We start from the raw sequence: 21,684 nt of genomic DNA, 5'->3' as shown, positions 1-21,684 counted from the left end.
GGTCACATTCAGTCAGCATCTGCTCCTTATCACGCTGTGTGATTTGGAGAAAACGGATATTGTGCATGGCAACCTGGATTAAGCAGGGGAAGCTCTAACTGATACCACAACAGTACACTTCCGTTTGTTCATCCTCAACAAAGCATGGCTTGAGCCCCTGCCAGGCCGGCCATCCCCAGCCATCTCCCGCAGGCTCGTTGGTGTCTTCATGAGCCCCTGCCATACCCAGCCCACCTCCCCCTGAGGTCCACATGCTCCTGCAAGAAAGGAACATTGTTCTCCCTGGGAGGGGGTTGTGCTGGAGGCACGGTCTCCATGTGATCCTCTGTCCTGCCTTCCCACATACGTAGCCCACTTTTGCAAATGCATATGCTTGCCTACCTGCAGGAGCTGCTATTTGCAAGCACTGTGTTGACATGCTTTCAAAGTGCAAGAACAAGCCCCAACCTGTCCCTACCATACCTCCCACCAAACTGAGTCCAGTTGCTCCCAGATCCCTGTGGTGTACCTGCTGCATGGTAGGCACTTAAAAGCACACCTTTGGCTTTGTACATGACACATGCCTATTATGTTGAACAGCCGTCCCTCAATGCTAAAAAGATTAGGTACTATGTACCATAGTGTATCTCCCGTAAAGTCTGCCCTTGACTTTTCGTTACAGGAAGTGTTCATTCAGTACAGATCTGAAGGCGAAAATGTAGTAATGACATGTTCAATGAGTAAATGTAATCTGCCCCCTCCCTTGGACATGGAGCAATTGAGTTGAGAAAAATGCTGTTGAAGGACAGAAAAGAGCAGGCAACTTGAAGTGAAGACACAAGAGAATGCTTTGATGGCCACAGGGGATCTGATGATGCACATGGTGGACTCACATGACAGCCAGATGTATAGGTGCTTCCTCTGGCCCATGCTAACCCACATTCCCTTCTCACCAAGTGCTATAGCTTCCTCTCCAAGGGGCCCTAGAATGCAGAGGAAGAAGGGAGACAAGGGCAGCCTTACACTCAACCCTCAGGGATGTATCCCAGAACAATAGGCTGTAACAGAACTCTTGTACCTGTTCGATTCCCCAACAGGGGGACTGTAATATGCCACTTCACTTCTCTTCCACCAAGCTCCTGTGCTGAACTCCTTTTCTGACCCTTCGTCCTTGTGTTCACTTGATAAAAGTGCATGGTTTCTCAACAAGATATTTATTGCTTGTGTTGCAAGGGGTGGGGGCCGGTTTACAGATAAGTATGTTTAATACAGAGGACTCCTAGTTAAGAACACCACATGTGACTATCATATCATTGTCTGACCATTCACAAAGGCTAATACTGCACTCTCTTGCACAAGAAAATAAGCAAATAAAGTGAAGCGGTGAATATTGCTGTGCCTCATTTGCATACTTAATGAGCTGCCATTTTTGCACAGGGGCCTTTTGTGCAAAAACCCCCTCTTGCACAAGAGCCATTCTGCCTGAAAAAAAGCCCTGTAGACGTCTCTTTTTTGCACAAAAGGCCCTTGCACAAAAATGGCAGCTCATTAAGTATGAAAATGAGGCACAGCAATATTCACCGCTTTGCCTCATTTGAATATTTTCTTGTGCAAGACAACGCAGTGTAGAAGTAGCCAAAGTGTTTTCAAAGCCTCTCTGATTTGTGGTGCCCCTCCATGTGCTTTCCTTGTCGCCCTGGTGTGTGATTGCTCAATCAGGGGCTAGATGCTGTGCCTTGGCCTCCACCCTGATATATAACTTTCCCCCTTACTTTCACAGATATTATGGAGCACAGAGCAGGCTGCCACAACAGTGGGAATGTTGCTTTTGCTGAGGTCTAACCTAGTCAAACTGTGAAACCTTCCCTTTAAATGTCTAAAATTACATTCTACCACCATTCTGCACTTGCTCAGCCTGTAGTTGAACTGCTCCTTACTATGGTCCAGGCTACCTGTGTACAGCTTCATGAGCCACAGACGCAGGGGTAGGCTGGGTCTCCAAGGATCACTATTAGCATTTTAATGCCTCTAATGGTAATTTTCCAGTCTGGGAAGAAAATTCCAGCTTGCAGCTTTCTGAAGAGGTGGAGTTCTTAAAGATGTGTGTCATGAACCTTTCCCAATCACCTTATGTTGATGTTGGTGAAATGGCTCTTGTGATCCACCATCTATGCAGTACCTTTTGTGGTTAATGTATGCCTTGGCAAGGTGGTCAGGTGCCAAGATAGGGATTGCTCCACCACAGTTTGGAAACCCTATTACAGCAAAGCATTTGCGGAAAATCATGCCAGTCTAGACATAGCCAACATGTATAGGGAGTGGAGATCTTGCATGACCTAGCAGGCTCAAAACCTCCATCTTTTAAATGAAAAGACTATTACATAGAAAGACAATCAATGCTTTATGTTCAGTATGTGTGGTACAAGCCTTGTAGTCTTTCTACTTTCTCTATGCAGGAGGGCAGAACTTAATTCCACTTGTTCTGTATACAAACTCTCTAGAAAATTAAGGTACATGGTTGTGATACATAAAATCTCAATCAACTACACCCTTTTCCACACCCTGCTTTTTAATTGAAAAACTTAAAGGGGAACAGGTCAAACAAAAAGGATCCTAGTCCTTTGGCTAGAGTGTGTTCTAGCCAAAAGAGCATCTGTACGCTTCAGTGTCAAGGATGCACACCAGCTTTTGATCCACGATGCTGTAGTCAATAAGACATCCTAGTTAAACATATAGGACATTGCACTGGGAATCAATCAATCCTTGATCATTATTATTCCCTGCCCAGCTACAAGCCTATTGTGGGACCTTGAGCCTGCTGTAGCTATATTTCCTCCCCCAGCCTATCTATTTTTTCAACAGAGGTACTATCTACTTGCTATGTTTGTACCACATCTGGCTTACTAGGATGCTGATCTCAAAACTATTATAGTAGACGTTTAATCCTTTTCTGTTCCTTTGGTCCTATTTGCAATATTCAGCAGAGCACAGCATCAAAGTTCAGTTCCTATATCCATTCCATCTTCAGACTCAGAATGCTATCAATAGTAACTGACATCTGGTAAGTTAAGAGAATATATCTTACAGAACCTACAGAGTGATTAGATGGCAACAATTTTTGTTCACTCAAATCTGGGCTAAGAGAAATTAGACCGGAGATGAAAGTTTATCTACTGCAAGCAGCATTACTATTACTAAATTAGCTTGACCATTTTTTTCCTGAATAGTACACAAGTGAGAAGTGATATTCTATAAGCAGTAGATTCTATCCTGAGCAATAAAAGGTTTTAAGGTACAGCTCTGTCATGCAAACTACCTTTACAATAGATTACGTATAGTACTTGTAGCCATCTCAGACCCAGCACAAGGGTGAAGTAATCTCTTATTGGACCAGCTTGCCCAATAGTGGGAGAGACAAGCTTCTGAGCCACTTAAAACTCTTCTTCAGATCTGGAAAAGATACTGCCAGAATTGCAGCAAGGTGAAATATGTTCTGCGTGAATAATTGGCACATATTTTTAAGGGACCCTGCAAGAGACAGTACAATATGCTCCAAAAAAGAGGTGTGTGTATAAAAGACAAATCTTTCAAGCCAAACAGAAGTTGGTCTAACAACATATTACCTAACCCAACTTGTCTCTACAAAGATGTTTGTTCTACACCATCATAGGAGGAGGGATAACTCAGTGGTTTGAGCATTGGCCTGCTAAACCCAGAGTTGAGAGTTCAATCCTTGCGGAGGCCATTTAAGGATTTGGAGCAAAAATTTGTCAGGGATAGTACTTGGTCCTACTGTGAAGGCAGGGAACTACTCAATGACCATTCAAGGTCCCTTCCAGCTCTAGGAGATAGGCAATCTCCATTAATTTAATCATGCTGGAGTACAAACAGCTATATGTGGTTAGTTAGTAAGTTCCTTATAAAAAAATTCTAGCACATCTTTAAAGAATTAAATACAGGTGTCTAGAGAGTAAAATTCCATTCAAAGCAATATTAGAAATGTGTTTATAATTATATAAAGAAGTAATTATATAAAGGAAGAGTAAAATAAATGCTTCAGACTTGAAGTTATGGAAAAAGACAAAATAGCTTTTTATTTAAAAGCAATGGGTCTACTGGGAAAGTATAAGTTAATATTTCATTTGCCAGTATTTCTAGGAGCCATGAGATTTTCTACAGAAGACAGTTTCAAGTCTTATTGAACATGATTTACATGTAATTTTTCTCTGATTTAACATTTCTTTATTTTTGATGTTTAAAAACCATACAGTATTGTGTGAGGAATGGGTCCCAGGAGAGTTATAGCAGTCGTTCATAAAACAGGAGATAAGCTTGTGAGTTCAGCACTTTAGATACAGTCACAGGTTGCACATGGGTGTCACTGATGTGAAACCACTGTCCTGCTGATTCAGTTTCTAAAGCTGTTTAAAAAAAAAAAATCTTAAAAGTACTGCTGAAGCAAAAATATCACAAATTACCACACTCGAACCTCTTTAATCCAGCAACCCTGGAAAACAGGGTATGCTGAATTAGGGATTTTTTTCAGACCTTGGAGGGCGCTGGAACAGGGTCTCAGAGGGAGTGAGAAAGGAGGATTGGGATGGGGCACCACCCTTCACTGCTAGGGAGAGGGAGGGAAAAGCCTCCCAAAAAGCACCCGCTCAGCTGGGAGGGAAAGAGTGATAGCGCACAGAGCCACTTCCTTCTCCCCCGGCCAAGTTCTGAACCATGAGTGTTCCTGGGTCAGACACACTTGGAGTACAGCGATTCAGGTGTACCAGTTTAGACTTAAGATTAGACTGTTGTGAAAATATTGGTGATGCTTACTTTGGGGAATTTCTCCACGGAAGACAAGATCAGAAAGATAGTTTCTCATAGTTCTCATCTTGGCATAAGCAGTGTAGTGTCCCGATCTCATTGTTCCACTATGTTCAACCACTCCATACAGAGAGTACAATACACTTGTATTCCCTTCAGCAACATTCTGTGAAGTGACAATTTTGTTACAGTGCCAGCAGAGTACAGATGATGAGATGTCACCGTAGCTGAAATGTCAGTGTTTCAAACAAGTCAGTTCTGATTCCACTGTTGTGTGGAGAGCCAGTTCCAATTCAACTTGTCAGCATAGAAACAATGTGTTAATGGCAATGGATGTAATCCAGTGCTCCCCAACCTTTAGAGGCTGCTGGGCGCCAGGGGGCGTGGCTGTTCGCCTGCTGGGCGCCAGAGGGCGGGAACACAGGCATGCCCGGGGGCGGGGCCCCCCCCCCGCAAGCGCCGCGCTCCCGGGGCCAGGCCCCCCCCTGCAAGCACTATGCGCCGGGGGGCCGGTGCCCCCTCCAAATGCCGTGTGCCTGGGGCCGGCGCCCCCTCCTCCCCCAAGCGCCGCGCGCCCGGGCTGGCGCGCCTCCGAAGCGCCACGGGCCCGAGGTCGGCGCCCCAGGGCTGGTGCTCCTCCTAAGCGCTGCGCGCCCGGGGCACGAGCGGCCAATTCACGGCGCTCCCGGGGCCGGCGCTCACCATGCTCCTGGGTCGGCTACGGCACGATGCATGCACCACGTGCCCGGGGCCAGGCCAGCCCCGAGCATTTAGCGGGTGCACACAAATGGCCCCGCGGGCGCCATGGCGCCCGCGGGCACCATGGCGCCCGCGGGCACCGTGTTGGGGACCACTGATGTAATCAATATTTAAAACCTGAAGTACACTGCAGCAGAGTTCTAACCTAAGAATTTAACTATCCCGATTTATTGCCTTATGATGTTGTCTGTGAAGTTTTGAGACACAGTATAGGCAGATTCAGATTAATGGCTGATTGTTTTAGTGTGTTCTCAGAACAGTTTTCCAAATCACCAACCTTTTGCTGTAAAGGTTGACTGTTTTTTTAAACAGTATGATTTTTTTTTAATCTTACCTTGCATTTAATTGCACAGAAAGGAGCCAAGTCTATCACCTCTGGAAATTTTATGTGTTTGTTAACTTTCCGTAGATTAAATCCTGCCTAGAATAAGATAGAAATGAAGAAACATAAGAGTTTAAATCTTGATAAACAAATAGGAGATATGTCTTTTCTTAAAGGTTACACGTTTAGTTATTTTAAAAAATTCTAACAAGACTTCAGAGATTCGTTTTAGAGCACAACCAACCTTTGATGGACAACAAAATTTGGGGATAAGGGAGAAGAAAGACTTTATTCTACCAGTCATGCTTTTCAGTTCTTTATGGCCATATTCCAAATTACTCGTCTGTGATTTCTCTACTCTCTATCTGGAGCAGAGGGCAATATAGTACTTTAATTCAGATTTAGTACGTATTGGCATGAATGACAACTGCAGCTATACGTACAGCTACACAAGTACACTTATAGAAATTCTTATATGAGTACACGTCTGATCCATTGCTAGACAGTGCAGAATAATTTATACTACATTATCTAGCCTGGTTTTCAAAATCTTGTGATGAGCCTTCTATCACTTCCATTCAAATACTATTCTATAGCTCAGTAAGAACTAATGTTGAATATCAAGAAAAGCTTCCCATGTGTCTTTACTTTAATCACAAATATATCCCACTGGATCACTGTGCACAATTCTTCTCACTCCCTGGAGTTTCAATTACATAGACAGTTATATCCCTACTTAACTGTCTGGTCAGAATGCATTATACAATTAGTATTTTAAATTTGTAGTCAATCTTTTCCAATATTCATTTTCCCCTTCTAATTTCTCTCTAGTTTAATTACTGTATTTCTGATACTGAAGAGCCCCAAACAGAGCCATAATCTATGTACAGAAGGAATATTGCATCTCTAGTTAATATGATGCTTTATATATCTACAACCTCCAAAAATGCCTGGTCACAATGTAAACTTGTTTCTAATTTATAAGCCCACCATCAGCACTCAGATGTCTCTTAGTGTACTACTTTCTAGTTATGTACCTCTTAGAGCAAATCTCTGTTGTGGATCATCTTTCTCTATATTTAGTAAGTTTATTTTTCAGCACAAATCAATTTGTTTTGTCCATATTTAATTCTATATTCTTGGTAGTAATATCTCTATTCTAGAAGAACTCAAAAGTTCTAAAAGCTATTATGGTAAACAAGTAGCAGGAATGAATGCATCAGAAAGATTTCTCAAATTATCTATATATTACTTCTCAAGTTGTGGAAAGAATATTAGTTAATGGAACAAGTTTATCAGAAAATCAAGGTCTACTAACTTCCATGGGTTATTACTATATAATTTAAAAATACAAGAGTCTGCCAGTTAACAATACCTGTTGAAATCTCTTTAAGTGAAGTGTTAAAATTGGAGGAGCAAGAGAAATTAACATTTGCTTTTTGGCATTAGTGTAAACAAACTTCTTCGCACCTAAAGGAAAGAGAGAGAGCACCGTTGGTTGGATAGTCAAGAATAATTCAGTAACTTGCCATTCTAAATTTTTTCTAATGTCAAAGTTAGAGAAATCACATATTGGGGTGGAAACATGTTTTATTTCATACATTATAATATGCTTAAGGCACTGATGATTTCCCTTCAAAATTATATTTACAAGGTGCTATCTTCATGATGAGGTCCTACAAGGTCCTACTTCAAGAGATTAACTAGTGTAAATCAAATCACCACATCGATTGAATAGGGAGGGTTCTAACACATTTCTGGGATGTCTACAGAATTACACACTGAATTGTGCTTTTATTAGTCAGTTGAGCAAATTCCTGCATGTTCTCATCCTATGACTTATGTGCTGCAGTAATTATAAAAAGTTTAACATTTGAAGAGTTATAATTCTACAACACAGGAAAAAAAAACCTGTTTTATATTTCATCCTATTGTAAGCCCCCTTGCTCTACACTGGTGGTAACTTGTAAGACAGTGGGGCTACTTGTGAGTAAGTACTCACTAGTAAGAGTAATGGGTTCAGTCTGGCCCTTAAATACTAAGTATCAATAGATCCAAGAGAAACTAGGAATGTTAAATGCATGTATTTGTGTAAATGTGTGACCGCTGAATTTTTCAACAATTACACGTAGGTAAATTTTTAAGATGGCTCCCCATGAGCAACTGCTCCCATTCCCCCCTCTCTCTCCGCTGCTGCCTCTATCAGCTGGCTCCTTTCATGTGCCAGCTCCTGCCTACCCCTCTCCTCCCCCTTGTTGCTGTCTCTGTTTAAGATTAACCAATTAACTGGGATCCTGTGGTCAGGAGGCCACTCCAGCCCGGTTGGGTCCACAGCATAGCAGACCCAGCCAGGCTGGGGCACCCTCCCGCATTCCTATGGCACAGTGGGCCCAGCCCGGTGAGGGGCTGCTCCAGCCCAGCTGGGCTGCTAGTTAAGCCGCTCTACCTGGTAAGCATCACCCTGTAAGGTTAATCCTTAACATCCCTATTTAGAGTGTGTGTGTGTGTGTGTGTGTGTTGGGGGGGGGGGGAAGATGGGGGTTAAGTTTGTAATTAAAACTTAATGGCTTACTTTTTCCACTAATCTTTGGTCCACAATGTCTTTGAGTACATACATCACAGAGCAATTTATTGACGTCACTGAGTTTCTCATTTCGGGTGAACTGATATAAACAATGAAGGATTGAACTTTCTTCTACGTTTAGATCTTCCCTGTTTGCAAGAGTACAAAAGGCTGTTTCCGGATCCTCATTCACTACCTCATATGTTCTTAACTCAGTCACATGATGGTCATCCAAGATATCCATATCAGAATCAGTAACAGCATCTAAGTGTAATTCTTCTAAATTTGTAGCAAGTTCCTCCTCTTCCCCATGGTCATCTTCTTTAACACATGGATTGTCAAAGCCCCTAATATACTCAGCAGAAACGAAGTCTTCCATAGCAACATCCATACTGGTTTCATTATCTTCAAATTCTTTATCTGGATTTTCTATACTTTCATGCAGACTATCTACATCTGTACTATTCCTTTGAGCATTTAAATCTTTCTGATTTAAGGAAAGTTCTTCACATTCATTGGAAGAATCCTCTTTTTTTTTCAGGTCAGTGACTTCAGAGGTTATTTCTCCCTTTGTTTCTTTATCTTCCTTCACATTTTCTTCAGACAGTTCTACGGAACATACATTGGTTATCGGAAGCACCTTTCCTTGAATTTTTTGCTGCCGACGTTGGTTCTACAAATAAAAATATGCAGTGTGCAGTACAATAAAATATAAAAAGCAGAGAAAGTTGCTGTGTTTGTATTTGCTATGCATCAATTATTTAGGAAATACCTTATAACTTTAAGCCACAGAAGTTGCCATAAAAAGAGCAAATAATCTATTTCGGTGATTATGGCAGAGGGCATCAGCTCAAAATAATGAGTATTACTCTTACTGAGTTACTCAGTTGCAGTCTTCCCGCTTATAATTATACTTCCAATTATAACACTTACTGCGATCCAAATCTGAATTTCTTTCATGTCCCCAAAATGTTTTTTTCTAGACTACATACTCCAGAACCATCGGAGTGCTTCTCTTGTGACACTGACAAAGAGAAAAGCCTTCTGGTGTACATTAATGCTGCTTTAAATCAGGCAGCATATGACTGACTACTTCATTAGTTCCGGGGATATTACTGGTTGTGACTTTAGGAAAGCAGACAACAGAAAATAAATAAAACTTCATAATAGGTAACATCAGAGATTTGTTCCTGTAAACTTTGCACTTGAATGAGGAGAAATATTTAGTTGTCCTCTTGCAAATGATCAGTCTACAAAAAAAAGTAAGTTAAACAAAAAGTCTAGCATCTCATATTATGCCTGAAGTGAAAGTGCTTAATGTTTATTTTTGCACCATAACCAACCTTAGCTTGTTTTTTGGCCTGCTTCTTTGCTTTCTTCTGCAGGTGCTTACTTGCACCAGGATTATCACCCCTTTCCTTCATATAACTGTCATTGTCTTTATCCTCTTCATCGTCTTCATCCTCCTTTTCCTTATTTTTTTTAACATTTTTCTCATATGAACTTTTTTTAACACTCTAAAAAAATCAAAACAGAGCAAACAAAAATGGAGCAACCATCATAGTTTCAAAGACCAAGACTATGGATTAAAGATTTTAATATCAGTTATGTGATTGAGAAAAAAACAATACCCACAAAGAAAATTGCAGAGAGACTGGTATATTACTCAAAATTTTCAAATTAAGTTACTGACTTTTAGGTATTATAATAGAACATTGACATACACACATTCACTCACTCTAACAGCTTGATTCTGCTGCTCTTCCTGAGTAGTACCTTATTCTACAAGCATTCCTACTGCAATGTATGTTAGTGAGCAGTATTGTACTCTGCAAAGTCAGGGCAACAGAACCAAGTCATAAACATTTAGGGTATGTCTAGACTACATCCCTCTGTCGCCAAAGGGATGTACATTAGACATACCGAAATTGCTAATGAAGCGGGGATTTAAATATCCTGCGCTTCATTAGAATAAAAATGGCCGCCACTTTTTGCCGACGCGGCACTTTGCGGGCAAAAAGTGGCAGTCTAAACTGGGATCAGTCAACAAGGAAAGCCTTTTCCTACCGATCCCTTATGCCTCGTGCAACGAGGATTACAGGATCAATCAGAAAAGGCTTTCCTTGTCAACTGATCTCTGTCTAGACTGCTGCTTTTTGCCCGCAAAGTGCCGCGTCCGCAAAAAGCGGCGGCCATTTTTATTCTAATGAAGCACAGGATATTTAAATCCCCGCTTCATCAGCAATTTCGGTATGTCTAATTTATATCCCTTTGGCGACAGAGAGATGTAGTCTAGACATACCCTTAAAGATGAAACATAGCCTCCCATTTTATTGATATCAATCTCACTGAATTCACAAAAGATACTAACTATTTTAAGTAGTTTAAAAGGACTTCAATAAGAAGACAGTAAGTGTTTGCTTCTATTGGTAAGAAAAGAGGGCAGTATGACTCAGGAACATTTTACCCAAACACCTCTGGACTGAAACATATTTTAAAGTTTCTTCCCTCAGTGTTTGTTTTCAGTGTACAGGTTGTACCTCCTTGGTCTGGAGCACCTTACCAGTCCCAAACCAGGGAATTTGCTGTACCAGGGGAGGTAACCACTGGCCCCTCTGCTGCTGTTGGCTGCGAGTCCCACTTCAGCAGCAACAGAGGGGTTGGCATTGACCGAATGGACATAGTGGGGGCACTCGGAGGAAGAGATAGAGTGGCTGCAGGGCCCTGCAGACGGGGGCCAGGAGTGCAGCCCCAACAGAACATACTGACCCCTGGGCTGCGCTCCTTTAGCCCCAGCTATGAGGCTCTGCAGCCACCCTGCCTCTTCCCACAAGTGTCACCCCTGTCCTGGCTCCTTTCCCTTCCTCTCTGAGCCTTAACTACAAACGAGCTCTTTGCGGTGTTCTGGAAGCTGTGAGAGGGCTGGAAAGGAGTTTCTGAGTGTGGGGTCCCTGGCTTTTCCTTGAGAGCTCCAGCCTGGGAGTACTCTCAGGGATGCCAGACCACAAATGTTGCTGGGCGAGGGAAATCCAGATTATAGAAGTTCAACCTGTAGTAAACCCTACATGTGTTTTGAAGATGAAAGGTGATAATGTGTGTGCTGATGGCAAAAAGAAACAGACAGATATAAATCCAAAACAACTGAAATGTTTATAAGATTGATCAATTAAATAAGTGCATTATCACAGTACCTGCTCTAACCTGGTCTCTCTTCACCTTGAGAGTATTTGATAGGAATCAGACTATCAGCATTAGTTGCAAGCCTCCATTACCATTCCCAATACAGTGAACAGACAGGAATTTGATATTTGAAGAGTCCTCTGATTTGCCTCAGGAAAGTATGGCTTTTGACACATTCATATAATGAGATATATTTACATTTTAGACTCGTGACCTTGAAGAATGCCTAGCTGCCCATCTGCGGTTACACAGCCTTTCAGCATAGTGGATTTTTTTCTTCGACTAAAACACTACTACTTAATGGCAGGAAGATTAGCTGACATACCAGTGCCTTGTCTGAAGTAGCATTTCCACTCAGATAATTTTCAAAGTACCTTACTTTAAGGAAATACATTACCATTCTCTCTAATTTTGTTGTGTAATTTTATTAGGTAAGGTTTTGCAACTACTTACGTTTTAAAAATTTCCTCTAAGGTCCAATTTAGAGTTAGAATTGCACCCCACAACAGACTATAAAAAAATACTTCTGGTTCTTACCTGATCATCTAACACAGGAAGTGACAAATCAAGGAAAGACTCATGGACCAAGGACACCTTAAGCAAACAGATGTTACTTACTATAATTAGAAAAACTTTGTTTACATTTCTAACAAAGAAAAACAAAAATTAGAAGCTAGCACTCTACAATTGATGTAATGAGGCCATTTATTGAAATCTAGTCATTTATTTACACACCTACCTATGGATTTAAGCTAATAATTTCAGGCATTCAAAAAAATCCTGGTTTAGAATTTTTTGAATGTAGTCTTCTGCCATGTATTTCCCTTCTCTTTTGTCTGTTTTCATGATAGTGCCCAATGCATGCTCTTACTTACACATACAAATATAAACAGTCATAAATTATATTTACAAACAGGAACCCATGAACCAAAACTAACATCCCTACTAAGATCCCTGCAGTTTTTCAAAATGAAGAGAAGCTGCTACACTATCTGCTCTGAGCATTCAGTTTTCATCTCCACATCAAGTACTAGGAGCACAGAATAGATCTGTAATACATGTGAACAGGTACTTGTCAAATTTTACATTTTGTGAAAAGAACAATTCATGCTACCTAGTCTCCTTCATGTCATACATTCTTAAATAATATCATTTCTACATATATTGCTTCTTGTTTCTTCCATGCACAAGTCTTATACATGGTGTTTTAGACTATATCAAGCAGACCTTCTACTTACTGTTCTGCACTCCTCACACATGACTGTACTAGTTAATTCCCCACCAAAGATTCTGTCCACAAAAGTTGGTATTGCCCTTTTTTTTTCATACTCTGAAAATAGAGAATTAATTCAAATATATAAGTCACATACAATAACTACCTGTATATTAGTTACAGCTTTGGTTTGATGTTAAGCTGTTGTAAATAGGGAGAATGTAGTGTAAAGTCTTTGATTTGCATTTGTTTTGCTTTATATTTGTTTTCCTAAAGGAAAAAAAATAAGCTTCACAGATTTTGAGAGGGGAGCAGGAAAGAAGGTGGTGGCACAAAGGTATGGCCAAAGAGAGGATGAAAGAGGTTGTTGGAAAATTAGTTTTAAATTGTTTAAACAGAATCAGCATCTTTATAAAATCTCAGTTGCTCCTCTTTCCTTCCCCACCTTCTCACAATTAATATACTGCAAGAAAATTTCACGCTTTTTCCCAAGATTTTTGAATAATCTAGTAACCATCTCATGTAAAATTGCAATCCTAACAAATCTCAAAACATAGTGGAGCTGGTCAGCACTTGTATGGAGACTCAAGAGCAAAGCCTAGTGGTTGGGATTTTTAACTTAAGCAAATGATTCTTCACCTCTTCCCCTGAATAGTTTGTATTGTTGCCATGCTCAAAGATGTACACCACAGTAGTAGCAGACTAGTGAAAGTTTTAGGTGTTATGTAGTGTCTGATCATCTAGAAATCATGTAATACATATAAGAACATAAGAACGGCCGTACTGGGTCAGACCAAAGGTCCATCTAGCCCAGTATCCTGTCTACCATCAGTGGCCAGCACCAGGTGCCCCAGAGAGGGTGGACCGAAGACAATGATCAAGCGTTTTGTCTCCTGCCATCTCTCTCCAGCCTCTGACAGACAGAGGCCAAGGACACCATTTTATCCCCTGGCTAATAGCCTTTTATGGACCTAACCTCCATGAAATTATCTAGCTTCTCTTTAAACTCTATTATAGTCCTAGCCTTCACAGCCTCCTCTGGCAAGGAGTTCCACTGGTTGACTACAGGCTGTGTGAAGAAGAACTTTCTTTTATTAGTTTTAAACCTGCTCCCCATTAAATTCATTTGGTGTCCTCTAGTTCTTCTATTTAGGGAACTAATAAATAACTTTTCTTTATTGGCCCTCTCCACGCCACTCATGATTTTATAGACCTCTATCATATCCCCCCTCAGTCTCCTCTTTTATAAACTGAAAAGTCCCAGTCTCTTTAACCTCTCCTCATATGGGACCCATTCCAAACCCCTAATCATTTTAGTTGCCCTTTTCTGAACTCTTTCCAAGGCCAAAATATCTTTTTTGAGGTGAGGAGACCACATCTGTACACAGTATTCAAGATGTGGGCGTACCATAGTTTTATACAGGGGCAGTAAAATATTCTGGGTCCTATTTTCTATCCCTTTCCTAATAATTCCTAGCATCCTATTTGCCTTTTTGACCGCCACTGCATACTGCGGGGAAGTTTTCAGAGAACTGTCCACGATAACTCCAAGATCTCTTTCCTGATTTGTCGTAGCCAAATTAGCCCCCATCATACTGTACGTATAGTTGGGGTTATTTCTTCTGATGTGCATTACTTTACACTTATCCACATTAAATTTCATTTGCCATTTTGTTGCCCAATCACTCAGTTTGGTGAGATCTTCTTGGAGTCCCTCACAGTCTGTTTCTGTCTTGACTATCCTAAACAGTTTGTATCATCTGCAAACTTTACTACCTCACTGCTTACCCCTTTCTCCAGATCATTTATGAATAAGTTGAAAAGGATTGGTCCCAGGACTGACCCTTGGGGTACACCACTAGTGTATAATGAAACTAGGATTGAATCTTGCTTATGTTACCCATGATTATGCTCTGAAAGAAATTAATGAGCTCTTTCAATGAGTAAGATGATGAGACCTGATACTCTAGAACAGTGGTCTCCAACCTTTTTACACCCAAGATCACTTTTTAAATCTCAGAACAGGCAAAGATCTACTGCCCCGCCCCTTCCTTGAAGCCCCGCCCTCTCTATTCTCCTCCTGTCCATCACTTGCTATCCCCAGCCCTTACTTACACATGCTGATAAACAGCTGATTTTTAAATTATACGATATATAAAATTAAAATCATGTGTTTATAGTTAAGAAATAAATGGTCTGTTTTTTATTCATGCTATTTAAATCTAAAATGAAGCATTTATAATTATACATTTTATGGGGACAGAGGCCTATGGCTGGGGGAGGGGAGAGGGAACAGGGTGCTGGGAGGGCAGAGGACAGAGTTCTGCAGCAGGGGACAGAGTGCCAGTAGGGACAAAGTTTGGGGAGTGGGGACGGGAATAGGGACAGAGTTCTGTGGCTGGGGCCAGCGGAGTGAGGACAGCGTTCTGTAGCTGGGGACAGGAGTAGGGACAGCATTCTGTAGCTGGGGACAGGGAAGTGGGGACAGCGTTCTGTGGCTGGGGAGCGGGGTGCCAGTGGAGGCAGAGAGTCCTCTGCATCTGCCTCCTCCCAGGATTCCCCCTCCCAGAGGGAAACCAGTGCATGTCTGCCCCGGGGCCGACCCTCCCCTCCCCCGGTGCAGGGAAGGCCCGCGCGCGCTTGCCCCGGCACCAACCCCCCCTGCGCAGGGAAACCCCGCGCGTGCCTTCCCCAGGTCTAACTCACCCCTCCTGTGTGGTCCAGGGAGCCAATGCTCCCTCCCGAAGTACATCCAGAAGAGCAGCTAGCGCACTTCCGAAATCGCCAGAAGTGGAGCTAAGCTGCGGGACTTCTGTACATCCCCGGGAAGCCGACACTACCTCCATTTTCACTTGAGGTAAGTAGTGGGGCTTCTCGGGGGTGGGAGGGAAATGGGGGTGGGGCGGACAGGACGCCTCGCGATCAACTAACTGGTCAAGGCCTCGCGATCGACCTGTTGGTGACCACGGTGCTAGAAAAATATATTAATATTTAGTTGCGTGTTCTAAGTCATGCAACTAAATCACATTTGAAAATAGTTAAAAAAAACTAGCATGAGTAATGCACTGTCCTGGTTTCAATACTCAAAAGTAATTTTTAATTGTTATTTTACCTTTAATTTTCTTTTTTAGCTCTTCTTCATTTTTTTGGTCAGAGTCAGTCAGTGTCTTAAATAGTCCAACACTTACTCGCTGAAAGTTAAATAAATATTCCATCATAAGACTTTATAAAACAAGGTTTCCAAATGTGCATTCAGTTAAGTATTTGTGTTGGTGAAGATGGAATTCTGTCCAATTTAAAAGAATTAAGATCAATAAACTATAACCAGACTAGGAAAGTAACAAAACTGTCTGCAGAAACACAAAATGTATTCCACATCTGGGCTTTTTTTAAGCCCCATTATCAGATGTGTTAGTTAATGTATTTAGTAGGAAGTCCAAGGAAGAAAGTGTCTCTTAACTAAGTCCCCATGCAAACAAATGATACATTTTCCACAAGAATCCTTCCCTCACCTTACTAAAACACAACATTTTACAGAACTCTTTAAGACATCCACCAACCTTCCAAAATAATTTCAAGATGATTCTACAATAACATGAGGCCAGCAATTTATTAATGCATTTATAAGGGACTTAAGACACCCATTTCAAGTTCTTTTTATGTTAATATTAGCCCAATGTTTTCAACATGGCAGAATTGGATCTACTGTTTAGGACTACAGGCAGTCCCCGACTTACGTCGGATCCGCAGTTACGAACGGGGTTTATTGCCCGTCTCCCTGGTCTGCTGAGACGGGGAGCAAAGCCTCGGAGGACGCCGGCAGCGGGACAGCCGCGGCGCGTCTGGGCTGTCCGCTGCCCGCGTGCTCCCCGGCTTTGCTCCATGTCTCCCTGGTCTGCTGGAGACCAGCAGACCAGGGAGACGGGGAGCAAAGCCGCAGAGGACCCGGGCGGCGGGACCGCGGTGCGTCTCGGTCCGCCGCCCCCGTCTCCTTGGTCTGCTGGGGAGGGGGGGTGGGCGCAGCTAGTACGTCCCCCCGGCCTCCCCAGCAGACCAGGCTTTTCTCCGGATGCCTGTGGTAGAGCAGCTGGGGCGCTGCCGGTTGGTCCCGCAACTGGACCAACCCGGCAGCACCCCAGCTGCTCTTCCCCAGGCGTCCCCAAGTCAGCCGCTGCAGAAACTGTTGCTCTGCCCCGGGCTTCCTGGAATCAGCAGCAGCTGACTTGGGGACGCCTGGGGTTCTTAAGTTGAATCTGTATGCAAGTCGGAACTGGCGTCCAGATTCAGCCTGTTGAAACTGATCAGAGGCCGATTCCAGGAAGCCCGGGGCAGAGCAACTCTGCCTTGGGCTTCCTGTAGTCAGCCGCTGGTCAGTTTCAGCAGCGGCTGAATCTGGATGCCAGTTCCGACTTACATACAGATTCAGCTTAAGAACAAATCTACAGTCCCTATCTTGTATGTAACCTGGGGACTGCCTGTACTGATTCTTTTGGTACATAATCATCAGAAGATAGAAAATAACCCAAGATTCACCAGAATGCATCCCTCCAGGAGCACAGTTGTATCTAGAAACTAATATTCATTGACTTGTTTATCCTTTAAGTATTTGCAGCTATGGCCAGGCCCAAATACAAGCAGGTGAATTCCCTTCCTGTGACAGTAAATTACAGGTACAGTAAAACTCCAATTGTCTGGCATCCAGTGGTCCGGCACTCCTGATAGTCTGGCACCAATTGGAACTCGGAAGTGCTCCGGCCAGCCCGACAATTGGAGCTGCTCTGCCCCCGGCTTTCCCAAGTCCGCTGCTGCTGAAACTGACCAGCGGCTGACTTGGGGAAGCCGTGGGCAGAGCAGCTGGAGTGCTGCCGGGTTGGTCCCGCAGGGCCGCCCTCTCCCACACTGCGCAGTTTCCCACCGACCCTCCACCCCCACCCCAGACCCCTCATAGTCCCCCTTCCGGTACTCCGTCATATCTGATAATTCGGCACCCCCTGCGTCCTGAAGGTGCCAGATTATCTTCTCTCTCTCTTCCCAAACCGAGCTGTTTCATCATCCATAAAAGGAGGTCCTTTTAGGCTACTACAGTAAACTTCTGATAAAGAAAACCCCTAACTAGCCTTTTTCAAAAATTCTACTGTTGCTCACACAATCATGCAAATGACAATATGGTCAAGTCAATTTAGTATGAGCTGGGAGGTATGTGGTCTAAAAATTCCTTGCAGACCTATCAAAAACGGTTAAAACGTAAAACAGATCTGCTTACAGTGTACCTAACAAGAGACATTAAAGATAATTTTTACTCTAACTATACTAATTTTAGTGCTTTGTTGAACACCAACACTGTTATATACTACAATGAATTAAATACTTACTTGGATCTCTTCTGCTCTCATCCCATCAAGTAAATAACGAAGCAATTCCTGGCTGTCTTGCTGCTGATAACCTTTAAATCGTATTGCTCTGTTTAAATAGAATGAGAATTTATTAAAACAAGTCCCAAACGCTAATGAAATAAATTCATATATATTGGAATTTCTGAAAAATACGAAGCTGAAAGCATAGAAAGTCTCAATTTATATGCTTCTTTCATTTCATTTCTATTTTAGCCTATACAATGTCTTCGAAAAGTTTATAGGTACCATCTGAACTTCTGCTGGCACATGCACAGTGACAGATAAATGAAAACTTTTGTCATTAATAGTAAAACCTGCCTTATTACTATATAAGCTAATGCTTCCATTAACTCTATCATTATTGCAATGCATTATGTGCAGATACTCACTTTTTACAAACCTGAGCAAAGAGCTCTTTAGGAGTGACAGTTCCCTTTTTTGTCTCTTGCATATCTGAAAGGAACTGGCACATAGCTAATGTAAGGGGTCCAGGCTGCTCAAGTTTTATCACCAGAGGTTCCTTTTTAAACAACAAAAACAAAAATCAAGTTTTGTTTTGCATCCTTAATTCAGTCAGAGTTATGGATTAATTTGAAATTAGGTCAATATTAGAAAAACGGAACTCTTTTTAGCTTCCTGAAATATGATCCATTATAAATATTTTAAAAAAAGCCTAATTTTCTGATTTTATAAATGAAACAATAGTGAATAAGTTAACATAAGGCAGAAATGGTTGGAAAATATTTCCTTATGACACAGTACCCTTAGATTCAGCACACTCAGAGTTGAAATTAAACAATTTATCCTTAGTGTTCTGGGTTTCTAGTATTTATAATTTTTTGAAAAAAAGATGTATTTGTGGGTTGTTGGTTTTTTTTTGCTGTATAAAAAAACCAAAACAAACCTTCAAGTTAAAAAAAGGTACATTATCAAAGGTAAGCATCTGGGGACTTCCTTAACTTTCAATTTAATATTTAAAATATGTAATCAACCTTAGACCCCAGAGTGAAGGAATAGCAGGATCACATCAAAGGGCAGAGATTATTTCCTTTTACAAATTTTAAAACTGGGTTGAAATTGGACTCTTACCAGACCTCATTGATGCCAAACTTACAAGAATAATTCTTTAACTGTAATGGAAATTTCATTGTAATGTGACTATGTCTATGCATTAACAACATTGAACATATTAAATCTTCCACTTCACTGTACATCTTGGTAAAATTCCTAATTCCACTGAGGTCAATGGAAAAATCCCCTCCTTGACTTTAATGGATCCAAGACTTAGGATTTTCCTTAAAATTTCTTCAAAAGACCAAAAAGCAACTGATTTTAATACACCTAACATTTAATTTATAAACTGCAGTGTACATACTGTTGAAAATTCTGGTGGCTCAATGTTAACTGTTGCTCCAGGCATTTTAACCTCCTTCAACAGCTCTCTCAGATCTGGTGTCTGTGATAAATTCTGTAAGAGATTAAAAAAAATCAAATTAAATTCCTGGTAATTAGGGGAAAAAGTGAACTCTGATGCAATTGAAAAGTCAGTACAGGCAGTCCCCGAGTTACGCGGATCCGACTTATGTCAGATCCGCAGTTACAAACGGGGTTTTTCTTGTCCCGGAGGACGGGAGCGGCGGGATGCCCAGATGCGCCGCGGTCCCACCGCCTGCGTCCTACGGGGTGAGAAAAGCTGCTCCGCGTCTCCCTGGTCTGCTGGAGGGGGGAGAAGCCCCCCCCAGCAGACCAGGGAGACGCGGAGCAAAGCCTCAGAGCACGCGGGCAGCGGGACAGCCCAGACGCGCCGCGTCCTCCAAGGCTTTGCTCCCCGTCTCCCTGGTCTGCGCCAGGGAGACGGGGAGCAAAGCCTCGGAGGACACCGGCAGCGGGACAGCCGCGGCGCGTCTGGGCTGTCCCGCTGCCCGCGTGCTCCACAGCTTTGCTCCGCATCTCCCTGGTCTGCTGGGGGGGGGGGGGGGAGGGGCGCAGTTAGTGCGCCCCTCCCACCCCCAGCAGACCAGGCTTTTCTCCGGACATCTGTGGTAGAGCAGCTGGGGCGCTGCCGGTTGGTCCTGCAGCGCCACTCTGGGCGCTACTGGACCAACCCGGCAGCACCCCAGCTGCTCTGCCCCAGGCGTCCTGATTCAGCCGCTACTGGTCAGTTTCAGCAGCGGCTGAATCAGGATGCCTGGGGCAGAGCAGCTTGGGTGCTGCTGGGTTGGTCCAGTAGCGCCGAGGAGTGCTGCTCTGCCCCAGGTGTCCCCAAGTCAGCCGCTGCAGAAACTGTCCAGTGCTGACTACAGGAAGCCCGAGGCAGAGTTGCTCTGCCCCGGGCTTCCTGGAATCAGCCGCTGATCAGTTTCAGCAGCAGCTGACTTGGGGACGCCTGGGGTTTTTAAGTTGAATCTGTATGTAAGTCGGAACTGGCGTCCAGATTCAGCCTGTTGAAACTGATCAGCGGCTGATTCCAGGAAGCCCGGGGCAGAGCTGCTGGTCAGTTTCAGCAGTGGCTGAATCTGGACGCCAGTTCCGACTTACATACAGATTCAACTTAAGAACAAACCTACAGTCCCTATCTTGTACGTAACCCAGGGACTGCCTGTAATGTAGTAGTTACAACATTATTTTTCAACACTTAGAAGTTCAACACATTAGATACATATGTGGGAAGTGTAGGAAAATGAGGGGGGTTTTTTTGCTAAGAACTCTATGGGTATTACAAACGCATTAATTAATAACTTCTTTAAAACATTTAAAAGAGTAAGCAACAATCATTTTCAGTTATTTCCTTAATCTCTGCACTCTGAGTTACTGTATAAAGTTCACAGTATAGGCAAAATAATAAGTCATTATAAAAGCGTAATAAATATAACACAGCAAACAGTTTTTGCACCAGCTACTTATAAGTCTGTCTTTCCATTCTCAGCTTATATTTGCACATCTAAAGTTATCGTCAGTCATTCTAACTTCATATAGCCAAAACTCCCTGCTCAGCTCTTCACATACTGCTAGCATTATCATTCTATTTGTAATTCAAGTGAGTAAACTGGGGGCGGGAGAGGGAGCAGATTTGACCATTTCCTCTCTCTTGCTTCACACATCCAGAAAGTATCCAAATCCTGACACTTCATAACAGTTTCAAATAATGGCTAGTGAGCAAGGCAATGTAGCTTATAGGATAGAGCACTGACCTGAGACATGGGAGACCTGGGCTCTATTCTTGGCTGTCTCTAGCCTGCTGGATGACCTTGAGTAAGTGTTTCTTTACATCTCTGTGGCTTTTATATAATGGGAAAAATAATGCTTACTTCCCTTTGAAAGGCGCTTTGAGGTATGCTAATGAAAACCACTGGATCAGAGTTGCAATGTGTTAAGATATCACTACTTTGGGAGAACCCTAATTTACGCGCTCATCTTACATTACTATTGCTACTTCCCTTCCAACCTCGGTTACATT

The 21,684-nt window shown here is 42.6% G+C and overlaps 1 protein-coding gene across 3 annotated transcripts in view; it reads right to left on the bottom strand.

The window, feature by feature from the left end:
* Positions 1 to 4,047: 4,047 nt before the first annotated feature.
* Positions 4,048 to 21,684, bottom strand: part of USP16 (ubiquitin specific peptidase 16) — a 31,602-nt gene continuing 13,965 nt past the window's right edge. For all 3 annotated transcript variants that reach the window (XM_089773591.1, XM_006126082.5, XM_075910386.2), the window contains 12 exons: positions 19,603 to 19,695; positions 18,617 to 18,747; positions 18,207 to 18,294; positions 15,947 to 16,025; positions 12,860 to 12,951; positions 12,159 to 12,215; positions 9,785 to 9,958; positions 8,451 to 9,114; positions 7,254 to 7,348; positions 5,891 to 5,977; positions 4,807 to 4,963; positions 4,048 to 4,400 (listed from right to left, as the gene is read on the bottom strand). In XM_089773591.1, coding sequence (XP_089629717.1) covers positions 4,279 to 4,400; positions 4,807 to 4,963; positions 5,891 to 5,977; positions 7,254 to 7,348; positions 8,451 to 9,114; positions 9,785 to 9,958; positions 12,159 to 12,215; positions 12,860 to 12,951; positions 15,947 to 16,025; positions 18,207 to 18,294; positions 18,617 to 18,747; positions 19,603 to 19,695 — 1,839 coding nt within the window. In that variant the 3' untranslated portion in view covers positions 4,048 to 4,278. The remainder of the gene's footprint in view (positions 4,401 to 4,806; positions 4,964 to 5,890; positions 5,978 to 7,253; positions 7,349 to 8,450; positions 9,115 to 9,784; positions 9,959 to 12,158; positions 12,216 to 12,859; positions 12,952 to 15,946; positions 16,026 to 18,206; positions 18,295 to 18,616; positions 18,748 to 19,602; positions 19,696 to 21,684) is intronic.

This window comes from Pelodiscus sinensis, chromosome 1 (assembly GCF_052426305.1).
Source record: "Pelodiscus sinensis isolate ZL-2025 chromosome 1, ASM5242630v1, whole genome shotgun sequence".
NCBI lineage: Eukaryota > Metazoa > Chordata > Testudines > Trionychidae > Pelodiscus > Pelodiscus sinensis.
The sequence above is the reverse complement of the archived record's forward strand: the minus strand, read 5'-3'. Positions and strand labels throughout refer to the sequence as shown.